This window comes from Felis catus, chromosome C1 (genome assembly GCF_018350175.1).
Source record: "Felis catus isolate Fca126 chromosome C1, F.catus_Fca126_mat1.0, whole genome shotgun sequence".
Classification (NCBI taxonomy): domain Eukaryota; kingdom Metazoa; phylum Chordata; class Mammalia; order Carnivora; family Felidae; genus Felis; species Felis catus.
The window spans coordinates 95,329,797-95,354,078 of NC_058375.1; the positions used below are offsets into that span (position 1 = coordinate 95,329,797).

The 24,282-nt window shown below is 48.3% G+C and overlaps 1 protein-coding gene across 3 annotated transcripts in view; it reads right to left on the reverse strand.

Annotated features, from left to right (window-relative positions):
• Positions 1-9,027: 9,027 nt before the first annotated feature.
• KCND3 (potassium voltage-gated channel subfamily D member 3) overlaps positions 9,028-24,282 on the reverse strand; it is a 209,589-nt gene continuing 194,334 nt past the window's right edge. For 2 of the 3 annotated variants that reach the window (XM_023258982.2, XM_003990463.6), the window contains 6 exons: positions 19,869-20,031; positions 13,643-13,744; positions 13,222-13,311; positions 11,712-11,768; positions 10,287-10,534; positions 9,028-9,476 (listed from right to left, as the gene is read on the reverse strand). In XM_023258982.2, the coding sequence (XP_023114750.1) occupies positions 9,275-9,476; positions 10,287-10,534; positions 11,712-11,768; positions 13,222-13,311; positions 13,643-13,744; positions 19,869-20,031 (862 nt within the window). In that variant the 3' untranslated portion in view covers positions 9,028-9,274. The remainder of the gene's footprint in view (positions 9,477-10,286; positions 10,535-11,711; positions 11,769-13,221; positions 13,312-13,642; positions 13,745-19,868; positions 20,032-24,282) is intronic. The other variant, XM_023258983.2, reaches the window with a different exon arrangement.

A 24,282-nucleotide genomic window follows, 5' to 3' on the forward strand; every position in this document is an offset into this window, starting at 1 on the left:
GTGGCTGTCTTATTTCCGTTTCTCAAGAAAAGGAGTAACTCAATTTTTGTTGGTTCTTGGATCCTTTTATGAATCTGATGAAAGCTATAGATTTGTACCAGAAAAGTTTCCATTCTGTAAACAAGATTTGTATATGTAATTCCAAGAGGGTTCATAGACCTTCTGAAGCCCAGGTGTAGAAGCCAGATTAAGAACTGCCCTAATCTGTTGGGAGGCTAAAGGAAAGTTTTAGCCCTTCATTTTAACTGTTTTTTTGGAAGCTGGAACTCATTCTGTTTAAACTCTTCTCATAGTATGCCCTAATCTTATGCCTTCTAGAAATTTTCCCCCCAGTTTTTACCTTTAGTGCTAGGATCTAAGGGGAGCGTCTCATTTTTCTGAGATGGTACATCTATAAATCATGACTCAGAAAAAAATTAATTGGAGTCCTCTTTATCTGAGATTTTGCTTTTTTTTTTTTTTTTTTTAGTTTATTATTTTGAGAGAGAAAGCATGTGCAAGCAGGGGAGGAGCAGAGAGGAGGCAGAGAGTGAATCCCAAGCAGGCTCTACACTGTCAGTGGGGTTCGATCTCATGAATCGTGAGATCATGACCTTAGCTGGGATCAAGAGTCATGCTTAACTGACTGAGCCACCCAGGTGCCCCCCGATATTTTACTTTCTGCACTTGCAATTACCCAAAGTCAACCATTGATTGGGTCCAGAAGCAGATGATCTTTCTGACATACTGTCCGGCCAGTCAGTAGTAGCCTAATGCTGTGTCATAATACCTATAGCATTCACCATCAGGTAGGCATTTTATCATCTTACATCATCACCAGAAGGGTGAGTACAGTACAATAAGATACTTTGAGAGACCACATTCATGTAACTTTTATTATAGTATGTTGTGATTGTTCTATTGTTATTGTTAATCTCTTACTGTGCCTAATTTATAAATTAAACTTTATTATGGGTACGTACGTATAGGAAAAAACAGTACATATAGGATTCAGAACTGCCCGCGGTTTGAGGCATCCACTGGGAATCTTGGAGCGTATCCTCTGTGGATAAGGGTGGTGTAAAGATACGTATTCTTTCATTTCTTCTCCTTGGCAATCTTTTTATGATTACGCGTTTGGTTCCCAAACCTTGTGAATTGGAATTGTGGTGAGAGAACCTCTCATGTCTAGAGAGATTTGTATTTAACTTTTTAAAAGGAAAGCTCTTCTTTTCTGTGTACATACTTCCCTAGGCACTACCAACACTTTCCTCCAGGCTTTCAGCAAACATCCGCAGCCACTGTCATTTACTGTCCACAACCCTCAACATACCACTACCCTAAACTCCTGTTTAATTCGGATTCCTGTCATCTGGGTTGGGCAGTGGTAGGCTTTACTTACACGGATCTGTACTGCACATGTATTGCCAAGTTAGAATGAATTAATTAACACTGTAAATAGCAAATCCATAATTAGGTCCAGCATGTCATTAAGAGGTAGAGACTTTAATTACACACATTTCAGTAAGATCCCGTCATTGCTATATAATTGAACTTACCTCTTTTTCTCTACCCTTTCCCCCCACAATACAGCCAAGTTCACAGTCTGTCATTGCTAGGGGATTTTAATTAGGATACTGCTGCATCTTAATTAGAGATGAGGTTACCCATTAGTCTTGAAATTAATTGGATTCTCTCAAGGTTTATCTTATTTTGTGTTTGCCTTTTTTTTTTTTTTTTTTTTTTTAGTAGGAAAATAAGCTGGAGGGGAGCATACACATAACATCTGAAAATACTGACGGTTTCATTTTCCATAAGCATTTGGGAAATTTCAGCAGTTACCTTCCCAAATAAGGGGACGTAGTATTGGTTGTGGCTGTGGAAGGAACCGGCTGCTATTTGTGCACGGTTAGACTTTTTTGTCTACAGTTGCAGTCAAGGTGGGGCGCCTGGGTGGCTTAGTCAGTTAAGCGTCCGACTTCAGCTCAGGTCATGATCTTGTGGTTCGTGAGTTCGAGCCCCGTGTCGGGCTCTGTGCTGACAGCTTGGAGCCTGGAGCCTGCTTCGGATTCTGTGTCTCCCTCTCTCTCTGGCCCTTCCTCTCTCTCTCTCTCTCTCTCTCTCTCTCTCTCTCTCTCAAGAGTAAATAAACATTAAAAAAAAAAAAAAAGAATTTCAGTCAAGGTGACTGCTCCATAATCTGTTAGGAACCATAGGTAGTTTTCAGGTGAACTCACGTGAGAGTGCTATTGTGTAGTGGAAAGAGCATTTGTCAGGGCAGAGATGGTTGCCACCTCCTTTTTCACCTTGTACCTGTTAGATGACCTCTTAGGGTCCAGTTTTCTCATCAATTAAATGAGGGGGTTAGACTAGAAGATTTTTAGGTTTCCTTCCAGTTCCAAGATTTAATTAAAATATGACTAATAAGAGAAAATACTTTCTAGTTCTGGAAGAGAAAAATCAGTTTATGAATATAGAGAGCCTTGATAAATTCAGGTGATTTGGATGAAGGCTAGTGTGAATTGGCTTAATGTCTGAATTCTAAAATACTAAACAATATACTAAATACCACTATTCTAGTTAAGCTTTAATTTAAATTAGGTTAGTAGTATTAACATGTAGAGAAATCTCTAGGAAACCTGCAGCTGTAGATAATTCTGACTTAGAAGACAAACTATTTGGGTAATAAAAATAACATTTTCTAAAGTAGATTAAGTACTGTAGCATCACTTACCTTTTAATAATGTGATTTAGGGGTGCCTGGGTGGCTCAGTCGGTTGAGTATCCAACTCTGGCTCAGGTCATGATCTCGTGGTCTGAGTTCGAGCCCCACGTTGGGCTCTGTGCTGACAACTCAGAGCCTGGAGCCTGCTTTGGATTCTGTGTCTCCCTCCCTCTCTGCCCCTCCCCCGCTCAAGCTCTGTCTCTTTCATTCTCAAAAATAAATGTTAAAAAAATATTAAAAGAAAGTGTGGTTTAAAGGTAAACTTTAGCCCCTGAGTGGTAAAAATAATTGAATAGGAATTATAGTACTTGCAGATCAAATCATATGAGACAAGGAATAGTTTTGAAGTTTTCGGTTTTTTCCCCTTCCCCTAAATGTAAATGAACCTGTTAATCTTTAAGAAAACATAATTTTGATAGTCATAGCTGACCTTGGAACTGGATCCTTCACAAGGGTATTCTATTGTTTTGGCAGAATATTGTTTTGTGCCTCTGTCAACAAACACCTATGTCCCAGTTAACACTGAGTGTTTTTTTAGCAAAAAGGAGCATGTATTGCTCCGTGCACATCTGGTTTCCAGTTTCTGGTCTCTGGATTATGTGAGCTGTGGATCCGTAGTGACACCTAGTGGGTGATAAGGATATGAGCGTCTGAATTTCATGGCCAACTTCAAAGGCCTTTGGGCATCATGCATTTTTGCCTTGACGTTGTTCCATTTCTATCATGGTTTTCATTGATTGGGATGTAGTCATGGGGAAATTAAAAGGATTTCCATTGTTGCTGGGAATGTGTGTTGTTCACATTATGGTGGAATATGAAAATGCCTCTTCTCGTTAACCTAAATCAGAATTACTAAGGTGAGAGCAAATCTTCAAGATATCTAATCCAGTACCCCCACTTTTAAGATGAGGAAACACAGTGCCTGATGGGAAATCAGGCAAGTAAGCAATAGAACCTAAATGTAAGCCTCCATCACCTAATTCCCAAGCTTCCTGCCATACCCTACACATCATTTAATTTTGGGTTTTCTCTTTAGTTTTAAGACCCTGGTTTAGATGAAGGAGTAAATATATTCTCAGCAGAACCAGTACTGCTATGTAAAGGCAGATTTTCTTTTAGTAATACGGGGCTGGTCTCAAAATAGGGCTGTTGACAAATGCAATCCAGTGCTTGTGGACATCCATGACTAAAGCATGGGAGCAGGCAAGATCTGTGATCCAGGTCATCAAGAGGTTGCTCGCGTTGAGGGAGGGTGGAGGAGGGAAGATGAGACGAGACCCTTACACACACTTCTGAGATTCTGTGGCTTTTCTTTGACAAGATAGAACGCCTCTCTGTTCAAATTACCCGTATTTTCTAGTGTATAGCAGGAGAATTGGTATTAAAACAAACATTCCTAATCACATGAGGGTTTGTGGCACATAGTTTGTTTAATCCAGATTGGATACATCAGGTACAGCAGTGGCACATGACTCAATACTGTAAATGATAATACGTTTTAACATATGCACTACAGTTTCAAAAGAAGACGACAGGAAACTCAAGAGTTGGTTTTTTTTTTCATACAAAGTTTTCACATGTTTTATCTTCCTGCAGTTTTGTACAGTATTTCTTTGCCATTGTGATGTTGGTAAGCAAAGCCCATTTATTATATGAAAATAGAAAAGAACACACTTGATGTTTTTCACGATAACATTAATGGGGAGGTGACCTCTAAGGAAAACATTACATTGGAATGTCTGATTATCAAAAATATACCATCCCTCCCACCTCCCAGGTTTGTAAAATAGTCTATTGGTCCAAGGAGCCCCCCAGGATTTGGGTCAGTGCCCTACACTGGTTTAGAGTGACATCATCCAGTGTAGTTAAGTAACCTGCTAAGATAAATGTCATTCCCACACTTGATGAGAAAAACATAGAACATTCTGAATAGAAAACAAGACTCAAAAGGAACCCCTTTAAAGCTATTTCTTTTTCTGATAGCCACTTTGTCTTCATGATCCTGTTTGGGCTCCAAGGGTCATGGATCATAAAAATGGTTTTCCTTCATCCAGTCAGTTTAAAGCTTTGCAAATGAGACTTCATAAGGAAATCAGAAAGGGAAAATAAAAGTCTTCCAGGTTCTTGTTATGGTTACCATGCCAACTAGTTTAGAAGGGAAACTACTATTGCCTTAGGTTAACAGCATTGGGATCTTTCTGCCTTGTAGCTACCTGATAATTGAAGTGAGGGAGCCTGGACCACTGGACTTCATTGATAATCTTAGAATCTAGATTTAGCTCAATTACAACCACTACCTCTGCAAAGTTAAAAAGTCAAGGAAAAAAATCTACATACGCGTTTCAATGTACACTTCTGCCTATATTCTGGCCAATAAGTGACACGATCCTGAACTGCAGGAATGGTAATTTGAAAACTAGGTAAAAGTCCTTAGCACATTCACAAGGTGACTCTTGTTAACCATGGATCAGCATTAACTGTCCACTTTAATTTCTGTTCAAATTCTTTGTTCCCCTTAGTTTTACTTTTCTACTTGCTGGCCTTAAACTCCCATGTGATTGTAGACTATGTCCAACTGTCACTGAGAATATCTGGTCTTTCAGTCGGAAGTTAGTCCTGAACTTGACACGTTCTAAGAATGGGGGATGAAGGCGAAATCGTACAGAGTTTGCTTCTGGAGGTCCCGGTTCCCGGTGCTCCTGAATGGAATGCTTCCTCCCCCTAATCACCACCCTTGAAATCCAAGTATTAAAAATATAAGCAAGCCCCAGAGTAATGCAACATGATGTGGAAGAAAAATCTCAGGGCGAGAAGTCTAAGCCCTGGATCACAATCACAGTTCTGCCACTCACTTGCCATGCTGTGTCACTCAGTTTCTCTCCACCTGTTTTCCCTCTCTGTGAATCAAGGACTTAGTCACTTGACCTTCCGAGATAGTAGTAAGGATCAAAAGGACCCCGGAAGGGATGCTTTGAAATGTTTTAGCCCTCTCTTCATTGAGAAGAAGTAGCATTCGACGGAAGGAAAACTGTTCACTTGTTCACCTTTTGTTTGTTTGTTTGTGTTTGTTTGTTTTGGACAGGATTGATAGTCCATAGCTGGTTCCACCCAGAGAATGGTGGCTTCAAAAGATGGTTTGTATTAGCACAGTCAAATGGTTTCCAAGGGCTGTGTCCAAGTGGTATTGACATTTACATAAGACTATGTCTCTAATTACAGCATGTATTCTTTGATGGGTCTTCTCTGAAGCATCACTGCTCCTAGAGGCAGCGAATGTAGTGGAAAAAGCATTAGACTAATAGCCAAGGGCCTTGTGTTCTGGTCCCAGCTAGGACATTAAATGATTGCATGACCTTGAGCAAGTCACTTAATTTCTCTGGGCCTCAGCTTTCTATGCTGGAAAATCAATTAGATATTCTTAATGCCTTTTAGTTCTAATACATTCTTAATACGATGTTTTCTAAGTTTCCATTCATTTGAACATAGCCTATTACTATCATTATTATTTTTAATCCTCTCTGATGCTTAGTGGGACTGAATGGGGCAAGGTGTTTCGGGAATCTTCTATTATGCTGAAGTGGTTCAAGAAACTCAGGAATCATTGCCCCAGAAAGCCATTGCCTCCAGAAAACCCTGATATCCCGGTTCTTCGGTCACTGGCCAATGAGTTAGTCATTGAACCGATCCAGCACACTTAGGCCTTTTTGTTTACTCACAAAAGTCTTCTAGCAGTGTAGTCTTGCTGTCCTCTCTTGTGTAGAGGAGTCCTTTTCCTGGGTTGACATCTCTTGGACCATTGGTGAGCTGGGTCTCTTATCCCTGGCTGCAGCTACGTTGGGGGATGGAGATGAAGGGGACAGTCTGAAGTCTCTTAGGAACTGGCTTAATGTGAGATTTATAAATGAAATTGAAGGAATACAAAATAGTTAATTAGGGTCAAAAAATGAGAAATTATGTGGGACATGATTTTAAAAATTTGTTCATTAATTTTTATGGGAAGCACTAACACGCTCAGTCATAATGATCAGTCATTATTCTAACCCTGTGATGACCAGTTCTTAAACACAGGCAGTTTGTATGTGTATGCAACCATGTTCCTATTTACCTCTTTATTCCTTACTCCGCACTCAGTTTTTATTCTTTTTTAGTAGGCTCCACGCCCATCGTGGGGCTTGAACTCATGACCCTGAGATCAAAAGTCGTGTGCTCTACTGACTGAGGCAGCCAGGCACCCTGTGACTCGGTTTTTATGATGTAAACTTAGATACTTAGATATGCTTAATTTTGTTCCATTACCATTCTTTCAAAGGAAATAATCCGTTTCTAGTCCTTTGCCTGCCTTCTGCATGGAGTCCAGCCCAGTCTTTCCCCTTCCCTAATGGGATATGTGTATGAAGTGAACGGATTTAAGTACTGATTCTCAGGTGTGTTTAGGTTGTTGTTATTGTGTGTGTGTGTGTGTGTGTGTGTGTGTGTGTGTATTCCTGTGTATATATTCCTGTGTGTATATTCATCTGTAGTTGCAAAGCTTTTCTGTCTACTTAGACCACAGGCTCAGAAGGCCAAAACCACCCCATTCTCATATTAGGGGGAAATCTTGGAGGCTGGACCGAGAGAAAGGACTCAGTCAGTGGTCAGTGAGGATAGTATAATGAGATAAAGGTCGAAGGCTCCCTCTCCTCTGCCCTTTTGCACACCTTCTGGTTAGGAGCCATCTCAGAACCCACTGGCCTCCCCCTTCCACAGGCTCAACAGAGCTGGGGACATAGGGAAGCCCACTGAAGGTGTTCTTAGGTTCCTGACTAGTGCAACTTGTCTAGATGGCTGTGGCGGGCAGAGAGGCTCTTGGCCTACAATTGAACTGCTAACCACTAAACTGTAGAATGGATGAGGAGCTCCTGAATCTCGGAGGCCAAGCCAGAAAGACTGCAACAGGGGAGGGCGGGAAGGGGCCTCTCTCTCATCCTGAGGCCCACCTGCTCTGCTCTAAGCAGTGAAAATGGTGGGAGGCTTCCAGAAATGCTTTTCCCAGTCCCACCAGGGTGCAAACCACTTGAACAGGTTCTCCAGAAGTTAACAGTCACTCCCTCACTTGCACGGAGGTGATCAGGCTTCGCCTCCATTTCAGTTACCTTCAGGGACATCAGGCCTGAAGACTCTGCAGACCTCAAGTCATTTTTCAGACCACGTAAGACTCATCTAGAATCTCTCACTTGCTTTTGCACTTTGGAGCATCCTTCATTGAAGCACACAGGCTCGATCTTCCGCAGCCTCCAGATGGGAGTTGCCTTAATTGTAAGGTAAGCCAGAACCTTGCCCTTTCTGCATGAAACTCCTAATGGGGCCTCTTGGCAGAGTTCCGATGGGCTTTATGGTGGGTCCTGTAAGAAGGGTACGTAACAAGATGCCCCCGGGGCCGACTACAGCTGTGAGCCCTGGGCTCTTCTCTCTTCACTGGCACACACCAGACTCGACCACGCCTCTCGGGTATTGGCTATTTCTTGTGTCAAGATCCCAGCGTGAAATTTCTGGTCAGTCCCTTTTTTTCCCAAACACCAGTGGTTCCAACCACAAGGGAGTGGACTTCCCTCATCCCTAAACTCTCCCTTTTTGGCTTTTTTCTTTTCTCTTCCACAGCTGCATTCACACAGATATAACTTGCAGGCACGAGTCTGCAGGTGCTTGGCAGTAGGAGAAGGCTTTACTAACACGTCTCAGGATCACCGGGGTCCATGTAGAGACAGATGGCTGGACACAGAGAAGAACAGCCAGGGGGTGAAGCAGAGAGGGACAGAGACAGAGGACATACAGAGGGTAAGTGTTGCTGTGTGGTCAGTTGGCAGCTCTGTGCAGGTCAGCTGGGCAGTGGGGGCCCAGGCTCAGTTGACCTCACCCACCTGGGGGAATGGAGAGAGAACTCAGCAATAACGGACTTCTTAGCCTAAAAGCTTCTGCTATAAAAGAAGAAAAAAAAACCCTCACAAAATGCATTGTTTTGGTTCAAAGGTATTGGGTCCATGGAGAAAAATATGTCACAAAAATCCGTTGGTGTTTTGTTTTCCACCTTTTCCCATGAATAAATATTATCCATTAAGAGCCTTGAAAAAGGTGCTTAAATACACAGTGTTATATTTTCTTCCTGTTTTGCATGTGACAACTCGGCCTCTGTGCTGCTCTTGGTCTTGTATTTTCCTCACTGGGGGCTCCAGAAACAACTGTTATTTGGTCTGAGGCTCCCCCCCTTCTAGGCCCCGTCCTGGCACACAGCCTCTATACCACCCTCCCACCCCCATCACCCCATCCCCCATCTCCCCCCACCCCACTTCCTCTGGCCCCAGATGCAGGACCACAGGGCCACAGCCACGGCCACGTCCGTCCGCGCTAGCAGCAGTGAACCTCGGGTGCCCCTTTGCTGCCTCCTTTTCCTTCCAGGCACAAGTTTCAGTGCTAGGGGTGCAACAGGGCAGGCAGAGATAGCGAGGACGGGGAGGGAGTGGTCCCACTGGCCACTCACCAACATGCCAGCCCCTTCCACTCCCACTCCCCGCGCCGGCCCTCTGTCCAGTGGGTTTACAAGGCGGAGACCTTGACGACATTGCTGGCTATGGAAGGAATGTTCGTGTTGGGGCCGGGGCTGGCAGGGGGCGGCCGGCTCTCCCCCTCTGGGGTTAGCGCTGGTGGGGTGGGGATGCTGATGATGGCTGTGGTGATCTGGGATGTTTTGCAGTTCGGTCTCAGTCCGTCGTCTGCTTTCAAGTTAAGGCTGGAGCGACTGGGGTAAAAAAAAAAAAAAAAAAAAAGAAGAAGAAGAAGAAGAAAATAAAGAGTGAGTTGGTGATGGTTCCTCTTGCTGGTGTCCCAAAGCGTCCTTGACTCCGACATGTCTAGCTCATGGTAACTAGGAGGAAGCTCCAGTGTCCCTCTGTCTCCGTTTTTGGTAGTTAGCCTGTCCTACCCGTTCTAATGATCATTTCTAACAATTGCAAAGTCACGTATGCTGGGCTTTGGAATTCAGGGGATACGTTAGACTGTACCCCCTCCCACGACTGTTTACCTATCATTTGTGGCATTTTTTGCTTTCCCTGAATTCCTTGCCACTCCCACGACTGTTTACCTATCATTTGTGGCATTTTTTTGCTTTCCCTGAATTCCTTGCCACTCACTGGAGATAGTGGGAAGTGGCCTAAAGTGTAAGCAGAGAAAGGAGGGAAAAGGTCAGTCTGTGGTTCAACAGCAGCCTGAGATGAGCCATGTCTAACACAACTGTGACACTTGTTTCCTTGAGAAAACAGTTCATTCTTTGCACTGGGGTACATCCCCCTCCTCCCGCCCCCCCCCCCCCCCCCCCACCACCATGGCCAGTTACTGTTTCTGGTATCTTCCGGTATCTAACCCCACATCGGGCCTAAACCTGCTATGGTATCCTCCCAAGCATCTGAAGAGCCTTTGGGTTAACCTGCAAGGATGATGCATTAGATAAGGGGGAGGGAGGGCTGGGGGGGTCTTCTAACGCGGAGACTGTTTCCTTCTGTGACTGGCGCGACTCAAGCCTTGGGGACTGGCAGGGATGGAAGCCACCCACCTGGTAGTGAGCGAGGGCTGCTCGCTGCCCTGGATGTGGATCGTGCTGAGCTCTTGCATGCTGCGCAGGCGAGTGGCCGGCAGGTTGGAATTGGGCAGGTGTGTGGTTTTCTTACTGCGGCGGGAGCAGCAGGTGGTGGTGAGGCCCGGGTGGCTGGACAGCGAGGGACTTCTCGTGGACGGGTAGTTCTGCATCGAGCTCTCCATGCAGTTCTGCTCAAACATCTGCTCATCTATAAACTCGTGGTTCTGTGGGAAGCAGGAGGAGAAGTAGGAAGAGGAGACGGGAAGGAGGGGGATGAGCCCCCCATGCCCCGTGGGGCTGCCTGTCTCTGTCTGGGCCTTGAGAGGAAGGCTCCCAGCTGCACGGAGCGCACCGATAAGCATCCCAGAGGGGCGATGTCCCACAGGCACCAAATGAAGAAAGAAAAAGATTCCTATTGGCAGCCCTGGCCACGAGACCGAAGGGCGGGGCCTGCATGTTAAATCCTTCTGTGACAATAACTCCACCTGCAGCTCTGAGCTGAAGGGATACAGAGGGCCTGAAGGGGTGTAGTGGTGTCCTTAGAGCTAGAAGCAGACTTTCCTTGCTTGGCAGGGCTTGCACACGACCTCCTGGAAGTGGCAGACAAGGAGTCACTGGCCTTGGGTAGCCAGTATGCTAGGCAGTCTTTAACGCTAGGTTGGATCTAATGGGTGACATCAGTACGAATGTCGGGTTAGTGTGAGACATCAGCTTTTAAAGGCCCTGGATTATTCACAGAGCTGAGAGGGCTTTATTTACTCGTGGAGGCCCGTGGGGCCAAAATGTCAGGGTTATGATTTCTTTTAACTACGCGCTTCCCCCTGCCCTCCCCCCCCCACCTGATTACGGGATATGGACCCCTAATATATCCGGAGGCACAGGATTCCCTAAGTCGTTAATGTAAGCATGGGAAGGGATGCTAACAACAGCCTTCCGGTGCTGAACCCAGGATAACTTAAAAAACGGCTGTTTCGCCAAGGTGACTAAAACTCTATGGCATGAGCGGTCTGGCCGAGGCCGCCAGTGTGAGGAGAAAGTCTGGGGAGAGGGAGCATGAGAACAGCGTACAGAGAGACCAGCCCCGGCAGCCAGTACCAGGAGTCCCTGCGGGGCCGGAAAGTGGCACACGGATGCCCAGGGGATAGCAACATGGGTGCCACGTTCCGCCACCCCCTCCGCGCCCTCAGGGAGGTCCAAAGAGGGAATCAGAAAGGCAGTCGGGTTGTCGGGCACAAAAAAAGCCTGAGCTGGTACTGGGTATGGCAGTAGAGGTAGGAATAAGCCCCAGAAGAACCAACGGCACATGCAGAGAACCAGACCGGGGGGTGAAGGGAGGAAAATCCACAGACTCAGAAGAATCAGAGAGAGAAACACATCAATTGAATTTTTAAAAAGTTATACCTTGATGGTGGAGGTTCGTACAGATAACAGGGGATCATCCACAAGATAGGACAACCCCTACAGGACAACATGCCAACAGAAGATAAAAACACCATTGATTGTACATTCCAGCATTCCCAAGCTCAGTACCGACATTCAGTCCCTCCATCCCAACATTCCCCGCCCCCCCACCCCGAAATCCAGCATTCCATCTCTTTCACCCCAGCCCCCCACCCCCACAGTCCGACATTCATTCCCTCAAATCCAGCATTCCACCCCTTCAATGCCAGCATTCCGTCCCTCCGGCCCCAAAGCCTCATTTCTTCAATGCCAACATTCCAGCCCTTCAAACCCAAATCTTTTTACCCACATCCTTTCAGTTGACACATTCCACCCAGCACATGCAACTCGGAAAGGGCAGTTGGATCCGGGCCTATCCCGTTGGCAAGCTCCGAGTCTTTGAGAGAACTTCTAGATGCACCTGTACAGTTCTTGACCGTCAGACATAGTTGATAAATCTGGGAAACTAGGGTTTTCAGAGTACTTTCCCATTTTGGAAGCCCTCTTTGGGTTCAACTGCCATCCATAGTGTCCACATTTGGCTCATACTTAGAGGTATCTAACATCTATTCCCCCTGCATCTAGAGGCCAGGATATGGAACATTCGGAAGTAGAAAGGTCCTTCCTTAGGGTGCTGAGCCCTGATCATGGGCTCTCTGGGGAGGGAGGGCCTAGAAAGGAACAGGGAAGGGTTTCACCGTGTCTCTCTTTGGTTGTCCACCCTGACTTCTCCTCTTCCCTGCTATTCCTAACACTTGTTGCCAAGGGTCCAGGCTTGGCCCCACTGCCCTTCCTTTCAGTCTGTTTGTGAGGCACAAGCATCATGCCACATTCCAGCTACGGCATCCTAAACCACGGCTCTATTTTAACAATAAGCCCTGTGGAGTCTGAACTCCCTGGGAGCCACAGGGTGATGAAGAAGCGGTGGTACTGATAACATCCTTGGCCACAGAAATGTAGGCACCGCCTCCTTCATTCACTGTCTTCTGTCCTAAGAGCTATGTAGGGAGCAAAGGAAGGACTCACAAATTGCAGCAACCTAGCCCGAGGGATAGGACAAAAACTGACGCCCTTCTCCACTCTTCTGTAACAATCTAGGATAAATTCGGCCTTAGTTTTGGAGGGTGATGGCCTCCGGAACTGAGAAACGGAGAGGCGGAGCCCTTAGCTCTCAGTGATCACAAAGTGGGCTATGGGGACTGCAGAAAGGCTGGGGGTGGGGGGACCGACCTCCTGCGCTGCTGCAGGACAGAGCTGGCCTCCTATCCGGGTGACTGTGCCCCACTCACTGGGGTTTTCCCCCTGAGGGTTAACAGAGAACCCATTGCTACTTTTTGGATCTAAAGGCGACTCCGACTTCTGAAGCCTGGGCCCAGGGCGAGGCCATGCGCACAGAGTTCTCTGTGAGTTCTGGCCCTCAGAAAAGAGTCGGGGGTCGGGGTGAGAAGAAGCGCATTGGGCTGGGACTCACAGTGGTTTTCTCCAGGCAGTGCAGCAGGTGGTGGTGCTGGCTCTCGATGAGTGAAGTGGTCTTGCCCATGTGCTCCTCCTCTGGGGTGCCCTAGGAAGAAAAAAAAGAGGCTAAGGATGAAGCTGGTGACTCTTCCCGTCTCCATCTCTTCACTTCTCCACAGGAGGTGGGAGAGCACCAGAAAAATCGGGATGGACCAAATTTCAGGGTCACCATAGAACATGCTAGCTTTCGGGCTGGCGGCCCTTGGTCTACAGCTGGGTTAAGGGTAGTGGTGATAATCCTATGGGAGAGGTCTGTGGACGGGGCTGCTCCCTGGAAACATGTCTTCCTTAGGGTTCATGTTGGGGCTTTGGGGTGGCGGTGCCCCTGGGAAGGGAGAGCAAGCCCACCTCCCAGCCCGGGTCCCGCCGGCGCCTACCATCAGCTCCAGTGCCTCATTGAGGAGTCCGTTGCGCTTGCTGTGCAGGTAGGCATTGGAGCTGCCCGTTTTGGCCACGCGGATCCTGGCCAGGCGAGCCTTCTGCAATCGGCAGAGAAAAAAGAGTGAGCGAGACTGAGAAATGAGACAACAAGCCTGGGAGGAAAAGCCAGAGGCAGCGGGCTGCCCCTGCACGGCTGCGATCCCAGATGAGGTCTGAAGAAGGGGAGGAAGCGGCTTCTTCCCAGCCGCACGGATCTCTGTTTATAGATCCTGGGACCGGGTCTGAGACTCTGTGTACCCACTTAGTGCAGCTTGGTCCTGGTCAGAGTTCCTGGGGGTTTCCACTCGTCTCTCTGGTGGAGAGCCCTGGTGGAATCCCGGCAGGAGAAATACCACTCATCAAAGTCCTCCCTCCTTCCAAAAGCTTTATGACCTTTATCTACTCAGTATCACATTAGAGTATGTCTCATCTCTAACTAGACTGCCAGCGGTATAAAGGAGCATACGTTACAGCTCTCCCGATTGTCCCCTAGGGTCCAGTGCGGTTCCCCGCATCCAGCAGGTGCCCAAGGACCAGTTAATTATGAGGAAAGCAAGGAGTGTGTATATGTGCCCTTCACCACTTCTTAACATCTTCCCTTCTTTCTATTTTTTCCCTTAGCACTTATTACTAAGGTAGTAATTGGTTTCTCTGTTTATTTTGCAACTGTCCCCCAGAATGTAAACTCCTTGAGGACAGGAGTTCTTGTTTTGTTCACTGATATGTACCCAGTGCCTAGGAATTTTTAAATTAATAAGTGTACTTTAAAGTTGCATTTCAGTTTTGGGGAGTGGATTCATGCATGGATGTGCCAATACATGTATATTTTTGTCACGCGTGTCTGTGGGAATGAGAGCAGGTGCATGTGACATGGGGGCCGGTGTGTGTATGACGGGGGGGGGGGGTGGAGCACATTTTCATATGCCACTCTGGCTTTAACTAGGACAACTAGGGCCGGTATCTCAATGCAAGTGCATCTGTCTTGCTTGCAGAGGCCCAGGAGGCTGGACACACTTGAACATGCTGCTGCTCTTTTCCTTCCTAATGACCATAATCAGTGTCACCATGACTGCAGCACAACCACAGAGGGAGGCTGAAAGGGAAGAGTCATTGGGAGAAGAGGGAGAAAGGAACGGTAGAGGGCTTCCTGCTGGTTTAAGAAAATGCAGCGAGAGTCCGGGTTCCTGGAGATCCAGGGCCGGCTCCAGGTCCTTGCCGCTGGGAGCAGAGCCCACGGACTCACAGACCCATCCTGGGGCAGAGGGGTCCCTCCTCCTGCCTCTGCGGAAGTCCCCTGTAACTTCGGCATGGACACTGGGCAGGACCAGCGTCCTTGGAAAATCGTGGCAATTTCCATTTCTCGTCACTCTCTCCCCAGCACCGGGGAGTGTCCCTTCCAAGTGTCCTGCTTGGCTGGTTCACGTGCTCAAAAGATGCTAGGGAGTCAGATCCAGGCTGTCAATAGAAGCACAAAGGACACACTGTATCTCTTGTTTCCTGTGGCCTACGTGTCCCAGTGGGGACAGCTCAACTCCCTTTCCTGGCTTCTAAATATGGGCACGAGACCAGGACCTGGGCCCGGAAGATCTACCTGGGAATCTGAGGAAGAGGGCTTCTCTGGATGGAGAGAATGGAAAGGGGAAGCCAGCCAAGAAAGGATGGTGAGTAAGCCCTGTCAGTCCTCTTCTTCTGAGCAAAGAACTTTCATCCCAGCTCCAGGTCTCCTCCCTGGGGAGCCCACGCCAGCCCTCCCCTCGGCTAAGATGTCTACGTTCAAGCATGTTGCCCGCCATTTGAGGATGCGGCTGTTATTGCCTTGGGTGAGGACTGGGTATTGAGAGCTGCATATGGAAATCCTCTTGTGTCAAGCTCACTATTGCCTTCTATAATTTGATTGCACCACTTAGAGCCAGACCTTTCCCGTATCCGGGGTCCGTCTTCATTACTTTCTAGAGATGAAAGATTCTCCTGTTCTCCTTTGTGGCACTTCTTTTAATCTTATCTTACCCTGGGCTCTATTAGAGCAACAGATGGTCATATCAAATGCACAACGTTGTTTAATCATTTCCCACACAGGATAAAGAGGTTTGCAATGTATTTGCAGAACCATACCCAGCACATGAAATTTGGTGAGGATTTCTCATTTGACTTTGAGCTCCTGAGAGCCCGAGTCTGGCCTTTGGGTATTTTTATCTTCAGCGTCTAACACAGAGCTGTGAGCTGAGCAGGAGCTCAAGCCAGGCTGGTGAAGACCCAGGAAGGAAGAAGGTCCCTCACAGCTGGTCAGAAATCCATCAGTAAGGCCCTTGTGGTGGGCTCATCCTTGTGCGGACTGGTCAGCTTCTCTCTCCTCCCCTGCTCATGAGCACAACGTGAGAGGTTAAAAGAGAACGTGGGCATCACCTAGGCTACGTTAAAGACAAGAAAATTGAGGGTACGAGGGGAAGTAACTTCTCCAGGGCCAGGCAGTGAGGCTGGAGGGTCTTCCAACCTTCAGGTCAAATGCTGCCTCCATAACATCCCCCTCCTCCTTCCCTCAATTTCAACTCCTGCCAGCAAGTTTCTAAACCAGATTAGCAAAGCCCAGGAAGTTGCAATTTCAACAGGGATGGAGATTCCAGGGTTGAAGGAGAGGTCTGGAAGGAAGATGCTGTCCCTCTGGGTATGGTTCCAGATGCATCTGTGCTCAAGAATCTGTCAGGCCCCAGGAAGCACTTCCTAGCTGGCTGGCAGATGCTACTGGGCCATGAGTATGGACATCTCTTGCCCTGGGAGAGGCAGAAGAAGGAAAAAGAGGGAGGCACGGAAAAGCCACACGAAAACACGGCCAACTGTACTCCCAAGCACTCATCCCAGAGAAATTAAAGCTTACGTCCACACAAAAACCTGTTCGTGAACGTTCGCAGTACTTTATAATAGCTAAAAACGTGGTTCTTATAATCCCGTGGCGTGGGATACATCCATGCCATGGGATACTGCCCAACAAGAAAAAGGAATGGACTATTGACACACACAACTTGGAGGAGTCTCCAGGAATTACGTGAGGTGAAAAGAAAGCCGATCTCCCAACGGTTATCAATCTCCCAAATGGTTACCTCCATTTGTGTAACGTTTTTGAAAGGAAAACATGTAGATGGAGGACAGATAAATGGTTGCCAGGGGTTAGGGACAGGGTAGAGGTAGGCTGGGAGGAGTCCTTATGGGTCGGAGCCGTTCAGCACCTTGACCGAGGTGACGGGTGCATGAACCTGCATGGGTGATGAAACTGTATCAAACTTCACACACACACACACACACACACACACACACACTTACATACTCACAATGAGTACAAGTAAAACTGGGGAAGTCTGAATAGGATTGGTGGATTGTATCAACATCCATACCCTGATTGTGATAATCTTATAACTCATGTGAATCTATAATTATCTCAATAAAAATCTCCACTGAAAAAACCCTCCCACTCCACATGCTCCCCTCTCTCTGTCCGCTGCTAGACCTCCTTACTTGGTCTCCAATTCACATGGCTTCGAGAACCTAGTCTCTGAAGCAAATGGTCACGGAGCCATTTGAGTAACAATCCCAAGCAAACCAGTTGTGACAGGAAAGGATGATAACTTTTTAAGCATTTCCTTTACACCTGAGGCAGGTGGACTGGAGCTAACCCTCAGGGCTGTCTAGCTCCTGAGTATGTGGTCTGGGCTGAGAATTCTCAGCTTCCATGACCTCCTGCCTGTCCCATCTCTCCACCGTCACTACATCCTCTGTACCTGCCTTCCTTGCCTCATGGTGACAGACTTAGTGCTGGAAGCAGGCGGTATTCTTGTATTCTTTTTTTTTTTTTTTTTTTGCCTCTCAGAAGAAGCCCAAGGTGAAAGAGACAGTTGAGCAACCTTGAGGAGAGACAGTATCCAGGCAAGGTGAAAACACTGTAAATATTTACTCTGATTTCAGAGGGAGAGAGAAGAGGGTGGGGAAGGAGGCAGAAGGGAGGGAGGATCATCTTTAGCAGCCAGAGGGAGGGATAGGCCAAGGCTGATTCCTTCTGTATGGGGTGGGCTTTTTAAAGTTCCACGGGAAAGGACCACTGTTCTGTTCTTGGCAGGGGCAGAATGGCAGGGGATGTGATGCTCTGAGGGACAGAGGGCACAGAGGGCACAGAGGGCAAGGGAGCCACAGGAGCGGCCTAAAGCCCAGTCTGAGTGGACACAGCAGGAGGCTAGTGTGTGAGCTGGGGATTCCTTGGACCCTCACCCACTAGACCAAACACCTGTTTCAGCTTAGCTCCTGGGTGGGTGGGGGGGTTTGCTATAGGACCCCCGGCTCTTCAAGGCCTCAGGCTCCTTGGTTTGGAAGGCAGATCCTAGTTTTCCTGTAGCCCTTTCTTTAGGACAGCATAATGAATTTAGATATTGTTCACATTTGCCAGCTGACTTGAACAGGGAACAAGATAAGACTTCTATTTCTGGGACGGCTTGCAGGGGGTGGGGGTGGGAAAGCTTGGACCCTGGGCAAAAAGGTAGGAAATGGGTGCTGGAGAGGATGGAGAGGACAGCACGGAGCCAGAAGATGAACCTAAGGCAGGCTGGCAACATTACAGACCCAGGTCAAGATAAGTCAAAAGGCACCTCAGCACAGGCGGAGGGGGTGACCACAAGGGCACACACAAGGGGATCTGTTAGAAGTGGGAGCCAACTGGATTCATGATATAGTTGCATAATATATATTATTAAGTATTTTTATACATAAATTACCATACATTTCAGAACTTTCATGAACTCCGTGACTTCGTTTCAGTCAGCATACACAGATATGTTCTGAAATTCTGGATTTTTCTGATATGTCAAGGAAGCCCTGCTTGGTGGAAGGCCAGTAGCAGGGATCAGGGGGCGAGAAAACTACCCAGCTGCATGCAGCATAGGGCCTGACACACAGTAGGTGTGAAAATGTTTGTGGAAAGAGAGAAAGGAAGAAGGAAGGAAGGAAGGAAGGAAGGAAGGAAGGGAGGAAGGAAGGGGGAAGGAAGGAAGGAGAAAGGAGAAGGAAGGAAGGAAGGAAGGAAGGAAGGAAGGAAGGAGGAAGGGAGGGAGGGAGGGAGGAAGGAAGGGGGAAGGAAGGAAGGAAGGAAGGAAGGAAGGAAGGAAGGAAGGAGGAAGGGAGGGAGGGAGGAAGGAGGAGGAAGGGGGAAGGAAGGAAAGAAGGAAGGAAGGGAGGAAGGAAAAGGAAGGGAGGGAGGGAGGGAGGAAGGGGGAAGGAAGGAAGGAAGGAGAAAGGAGAAGGAAGAGTAGAATAAGGACACGAAATCTCAGACCTCCGTAAGTGACTCTTTGAACAAGGTCTCCCCTGTCCACTGTACCCAGAAAGGCTCTGACCGTACGTCCTGGAGGTTAAGGGGTACCCTATTTCAGCCCAGGTCAGAAGAGAAATGAACAACCCCCCCCCCCCCTTGGTCCTCCCCTTTCCTGATAGGAATCTGGCAATTCACTAGCCGGATGCCCTAAAAGTACACTAAAGCTGTCAGACCTTTCCCTTCCTCTGTGCTTTCCCTTCCTCTGTGAGTGAAGGAGGGCACCCACCTGCCCTGCCTTCTCACGTGGTGTTCTGGACACTGGCAACACTTTTCTCAGGGCAGTGGTCCTCCCGGTCTTCAGCTGCACCTCTGCGCCTTAACCCTAAACACCCTGGGGTGACCCACGTCCGTCGTGCCATTTGTTCTGGAGCTCAGTGGCTTCAGGATGTTCCCCTTCCTGAGCATTCATTCTCTTCTCAGCACATTTATGTTTTGTCCGGATGTTTTGTATAGGCCGCATAGGGTATTGGAAAGCAATGACGTTCCCCAGTAAGCTCCTGGCAGGGAGAGGGAGGGGCCCAGGCACTGCTGAGTGTTGGTGGCTGAGGTCTTGAAGGGGAAACCCGGGCTCAAGGAAACTGCGTGGAACATCCAGGAGGGAGATCATCAGCTTATGGATAACTGAGGGTCTGTTGCACTTGGCAGCTGGAACGCAGGACACTGGTAGGGAGGGAGGGACACAAAGCTGCCTTACCTTCCAAAGCCAGGGGCCGTCTGTGCTGGGATCCGCCCGGGCAGTCCAGGCCTGGCGACCTGACTGTGATAGCGGCACAAAGCAGAGGGCCAGGCCCCTGTCTGGTGCTGTCTCCCAGCCTCCCAGGGCCGAGGCTTACCTTTTGTGCCCTGCGTTTATCGGCTCTCTGATTCTGGTGGTAAATCCGGCTGAAGTTGGAAACAATCACAGGAACCGGCAGGGCAATGACCAGAACACCACTCAGGGAGCAGATGGAGCCAAAAATCTTCCCTGCGATTGTCTTGGGCACCATATCTCCATATCTGAGAGAGAGAGAGAGACAGAGACAGAGACAGAGACAGAGAGAAACAGGTGTGAGGAAGAAGGGTCACTTGGGAAATAAGCCAGACATCCCTGCCCATCACTCACTTATCCATCCATCCATCCATCCATCCACCCACCCATCCATTCATTCAACAATTGTTTAAAGTGCCTACTATGTGCCTGCTATGACCTGGCACTGAACAAAAACAGACGAGATCCCTGTGTTCCCAGAGCCAACAACCTACAAGCAGAAGACCATGAACAAGTGAGTGAACACATAAAAACACTGACTTGTCTTTATTTCTAGGAGGAGAATAGAGACAGGTGCTGTTCCAGGTGCAGGGAGCGTGGTCAGGAAAAGCCTCTCTGAGGAGCTGACATTTCAGCTGAGATCTGAAGGTAAAGGACCCCGGTCAGGGGACACACTTGGGGAAGAGTGTGCCAGGCAGAGGGAACAGAAAGTCAGAGGCCCTGAGGCAAGAGGGAGCGTGGCCTGCTGCGGGAATGATTACAGACCCGCAGGTGGTGGGGCGGGCACGGAGGGTGGTTGTACAAAAGGAGGTGGAGGTCACCACACGGAGTATGGATTTTGTCCCAAATGCAGCGAGCAGCCATGGGTGAGTATTAGGAAGGAAACCAGCACCATCTCACGTATGTCTATCAAAATAACACGTAAGAAAACCGCCCTCTCCTCGTGGAGATTCACCACACACAAAGCACTCCTGCACACTTACCTCATATGAGCTCCGCAAACCCTGTGAGCTTGGAGTCCTTGGCCCCATTGTGCAGATACAGGAAGTCGGGCTCACCGGCAGATAGACTGCCCACGTTTGGGGACGGCTGGCATTAAAACCCACTCCTAGGGCTTTCGTCTCTTTCCCACCAACCACACTGTCTTGGAGGGCAACCGTGAGCTCCAAAACCCAGCCCCGGAAGCCGCGGAGCCACTTTGGGACAGTGCTGGTGCCTCTCAGAGCTCAGAGGACCTCTCATAAGTACTTCACACCCTGGTGGCTGCCCCCGGGGACCGGCTTGGCCTGGCTCCCGCGCATCCCCGGGCAGTCAGGCCAGAGCCTCTCTCCTCCAATCAATAAGGTACTCTCCACAGTGGTTAAGTGTGTAGCCTCTTCTTTATTGAGATAAATTAAAGGCCTTATTAAGCGAAGAGCTCTGATGTCTCCTTTGGCCAAAGCCAACGACACCATCTCCCCGCTCCCCTGCCCTCTCCGTGTTTGGAGGGTGACCAGGAATTGATGCCACCGAAATTGTGGGGCTCAAAGTCACCTGTCCTGAGGGGACCCAGGTGTCCGGAGGATGCAGAGAGGATGTGGAAGGGGATAGGGTGAACAGTTTCAGAAGGGTGAGGTCCTCATCTCCTAAGCACCCAGGGGCTTTTGGGAGGCGATGCCAGCCATTGGCAGACATTTGGTGAGTGAATACGTGACCTCACGGAAGCCCCTCAACACCCTCTGAATTAGGTTCCTCTTTGGAGAAGGCACTTCCTTCTCCTTCCTTCCTTCTCCTTCAGTGTCTCGCCCTTTGCCCTGCCTCAAGCTGCCTCTGTGGTCTCTGTTGCTGCGAAACTCTAAAAGCACAGCTGATTGTCTCACGTTCAAATAATCCCAACGATGAAGAAAAGGGGGTTGCCCGTAGAGGCCAATCATGTTACTGGGGCTTTCCGGCCTGTGACGGAGAGGTGCACATCGGGCTCATGACCATGGGTGGAAATGAAGCATGGCAGGAGTATGGAAGCACAGCGTCAGAAAGGCTACATTTTCAGGTGACTGAGGTGGTGAAAAATGCTCAGGACACAGAAAGGTGGTTTTATCCACTGGAAGGGAGAACAAGGAGCAGAGCTTTCTGCCTGCTGCTGGCGCAGATGGTCCACTGGTAACAGATGACAGAACCAAGCTCCCATGCGCTCTCCGCCTTTCCCACCCAGGAGACCAGGCTTCCTCTGAGAAAGGCCGGGACAAATGTGGGGAAGAAGGATGAGGAGCTTGAGGCAGGGGAGGGGAGAGCAGGCGAGGGCCCAGCTGTCTTCAGTGGAGGCACATCACAGGCGCACCTGGATCGCACCCCAGGAGACAGGAGGGATGTTTAGATGGAGTTGCAGAACACGGCCCATGACGGTCGAGAAACCATGGCGCCGCACAGAAATACCAAGAGACTGGAGGCCAAAAACAGCTGTATTGATATTTCTGAAGAGGAGGCAAGGAAGTCCGAGAAACCACAGACCAACAGGCTTGGCATCCATCAATTCTGCCACGAAACTGCTGGCAGAATTTGAGAGCAGATATTAAGTGGACAGCTTGCGAACGCTTGGAAAATTAGCTGTATTGCTCACTAAGCACGCAACTTGCCAAATTAACCTTATTTCTTGTTTTGAGAGGGTTAACTGGCTGGCGAATCAGGAGGCCGCCGGGTCGTGATTTTAGCAAGGTGTGCTCTCGTCCCAGTTCTTCGTACCCTTGACAAGCTGGAGGAATGGGTGTGGATAGCAGTGTGGTCTCGGGAGGGGTTGAACAAACACCTCCAGGCTTCTGACCCTTCCCAAAGATTGTCCTATGCCAGCAAAGGAAGTTCACGGCTTTCGTGTTACAAGGGTCTCCTTTAGTGAAAGGGTAAATAAGTCAATAAAATAAAGAATGAATCTAAAGCTAGGTCTCCAGTGGCGTGTTCCAGAATGTTTCAACAACTTATATAAAGCCAGAGGGAGGCAGCATGGCCTAATGATTGAGAGAGGAGACCGGAGACAGGTCCCAGGTTGATCCCCAGCCCCACATTACTTACTGGTTAAGTGACCTTGGGAAAGTTATTTAAGCGGAGCCTCTACCAATATAAAAGAGGTTTTATATATCTAACTTACAGGCTTGTTGTAATAATTAATCAGATGATTCAGGAGAAGCACTTAATGTTGTCTCTGGGTAAATGTAAATTCTCTATAAATAGCCAGTGCGGTGGGCACCTATTGTTTTGTCTGTTAATAGCCTACCCATTTAGGAACTGTGCCCCCCCCCCCCATTGTTATGACAGAACCTCCGTCCAGAGGAGCTGCCGTATTCTTACAAACCTTCCCCGACACCCCTGCTGCCACTAGGCGCAGTTAACAAGTTTGGAAGGAGGCATCTGACTCAAGCTGGGCCAATGAGCTCCTTTCCTGGATTCATTTTTTTTTAATAGCCTTATTAACATATAACTTATATATCATATGATTCATCCATTTAAATCATACAATTCAGGGGCGCCTGGGTGGCTCAGTTGGTTGAGCGTCCGACTTCAGCTCAGGTCTTGATCTCATGGTTCATGGGTTTGAGCCCCGCGTCGGGGTCTGTGCTGACAGCTCGGAGTCTGGAGCCTGCTTCAGATTCTGTGTCTCCCTCTCTCTCTGCCCCTCCCCTGCTCATGCTCTCTCTCTCTCAAAGATAAATAAACATTAAAAAAAATTTTAAAAATCATACGATTCAATATGTTTTAGTGTATGTATGGAGTTGTGCTGCCATCCCAGAGTCTAATTTTAGAACATTTTCATCACCCCCGTCCCAAACCTCACACCCATAGTAGTAGCTGACCATTCCACACCTCTCCCCCCTCAGCCCTAGGCAACCCCTAAACTACTTTAGACACTGTGTCTACGGGTTTCCTTATTTTGGACATTTCATATAGATGGAATCATACAATACATGGCCTTTCTCGTCTGCCTTCCTTCACTTAGCGTGATGTGCTAAGGTTTCACAGTTTATCCTTGCTGTAGCAGGTGTCACTTCTTTATCCCTTTTTATTGTCGAGAAACATCCTCTTGTACGGATGTCCCACATTTTGCTTTTTCGTTCATCAGTGGGTAGACCTTCGGGTTGTTTCCACTTCTAGGCTACGATGAATAAATGAATAAATTGTTCTGCAGGTTCGCGCACAAGTTTTGAGGAGTCACGTGGTAACTCCACGTTTAACAGTGAGGGGGCCTGCCAAACTGTTCTCTGGAGTGGCCGCACCCTTGCATTCCCAGCAGCACTAAACTGGGGCTCCCCTTTCTCCACATGTTCACCACCACTTGTAACTGTCTTTTGCGGCTCGTCGTCCCAGTGGGTGTGAAGTGTATTCCCTCGGCTGGCTAATGATACTGGCGACTTTCTCCCTTCCCCGGATATTTGCCTTTGAGATGAGGCCAATCTCTTCAAGGAGGTTGACACTGCAACAAGCAATACCCTGGAGCCGCTTTCTGCCACGGGAAGAAGCCAGGCTGTAGTCAG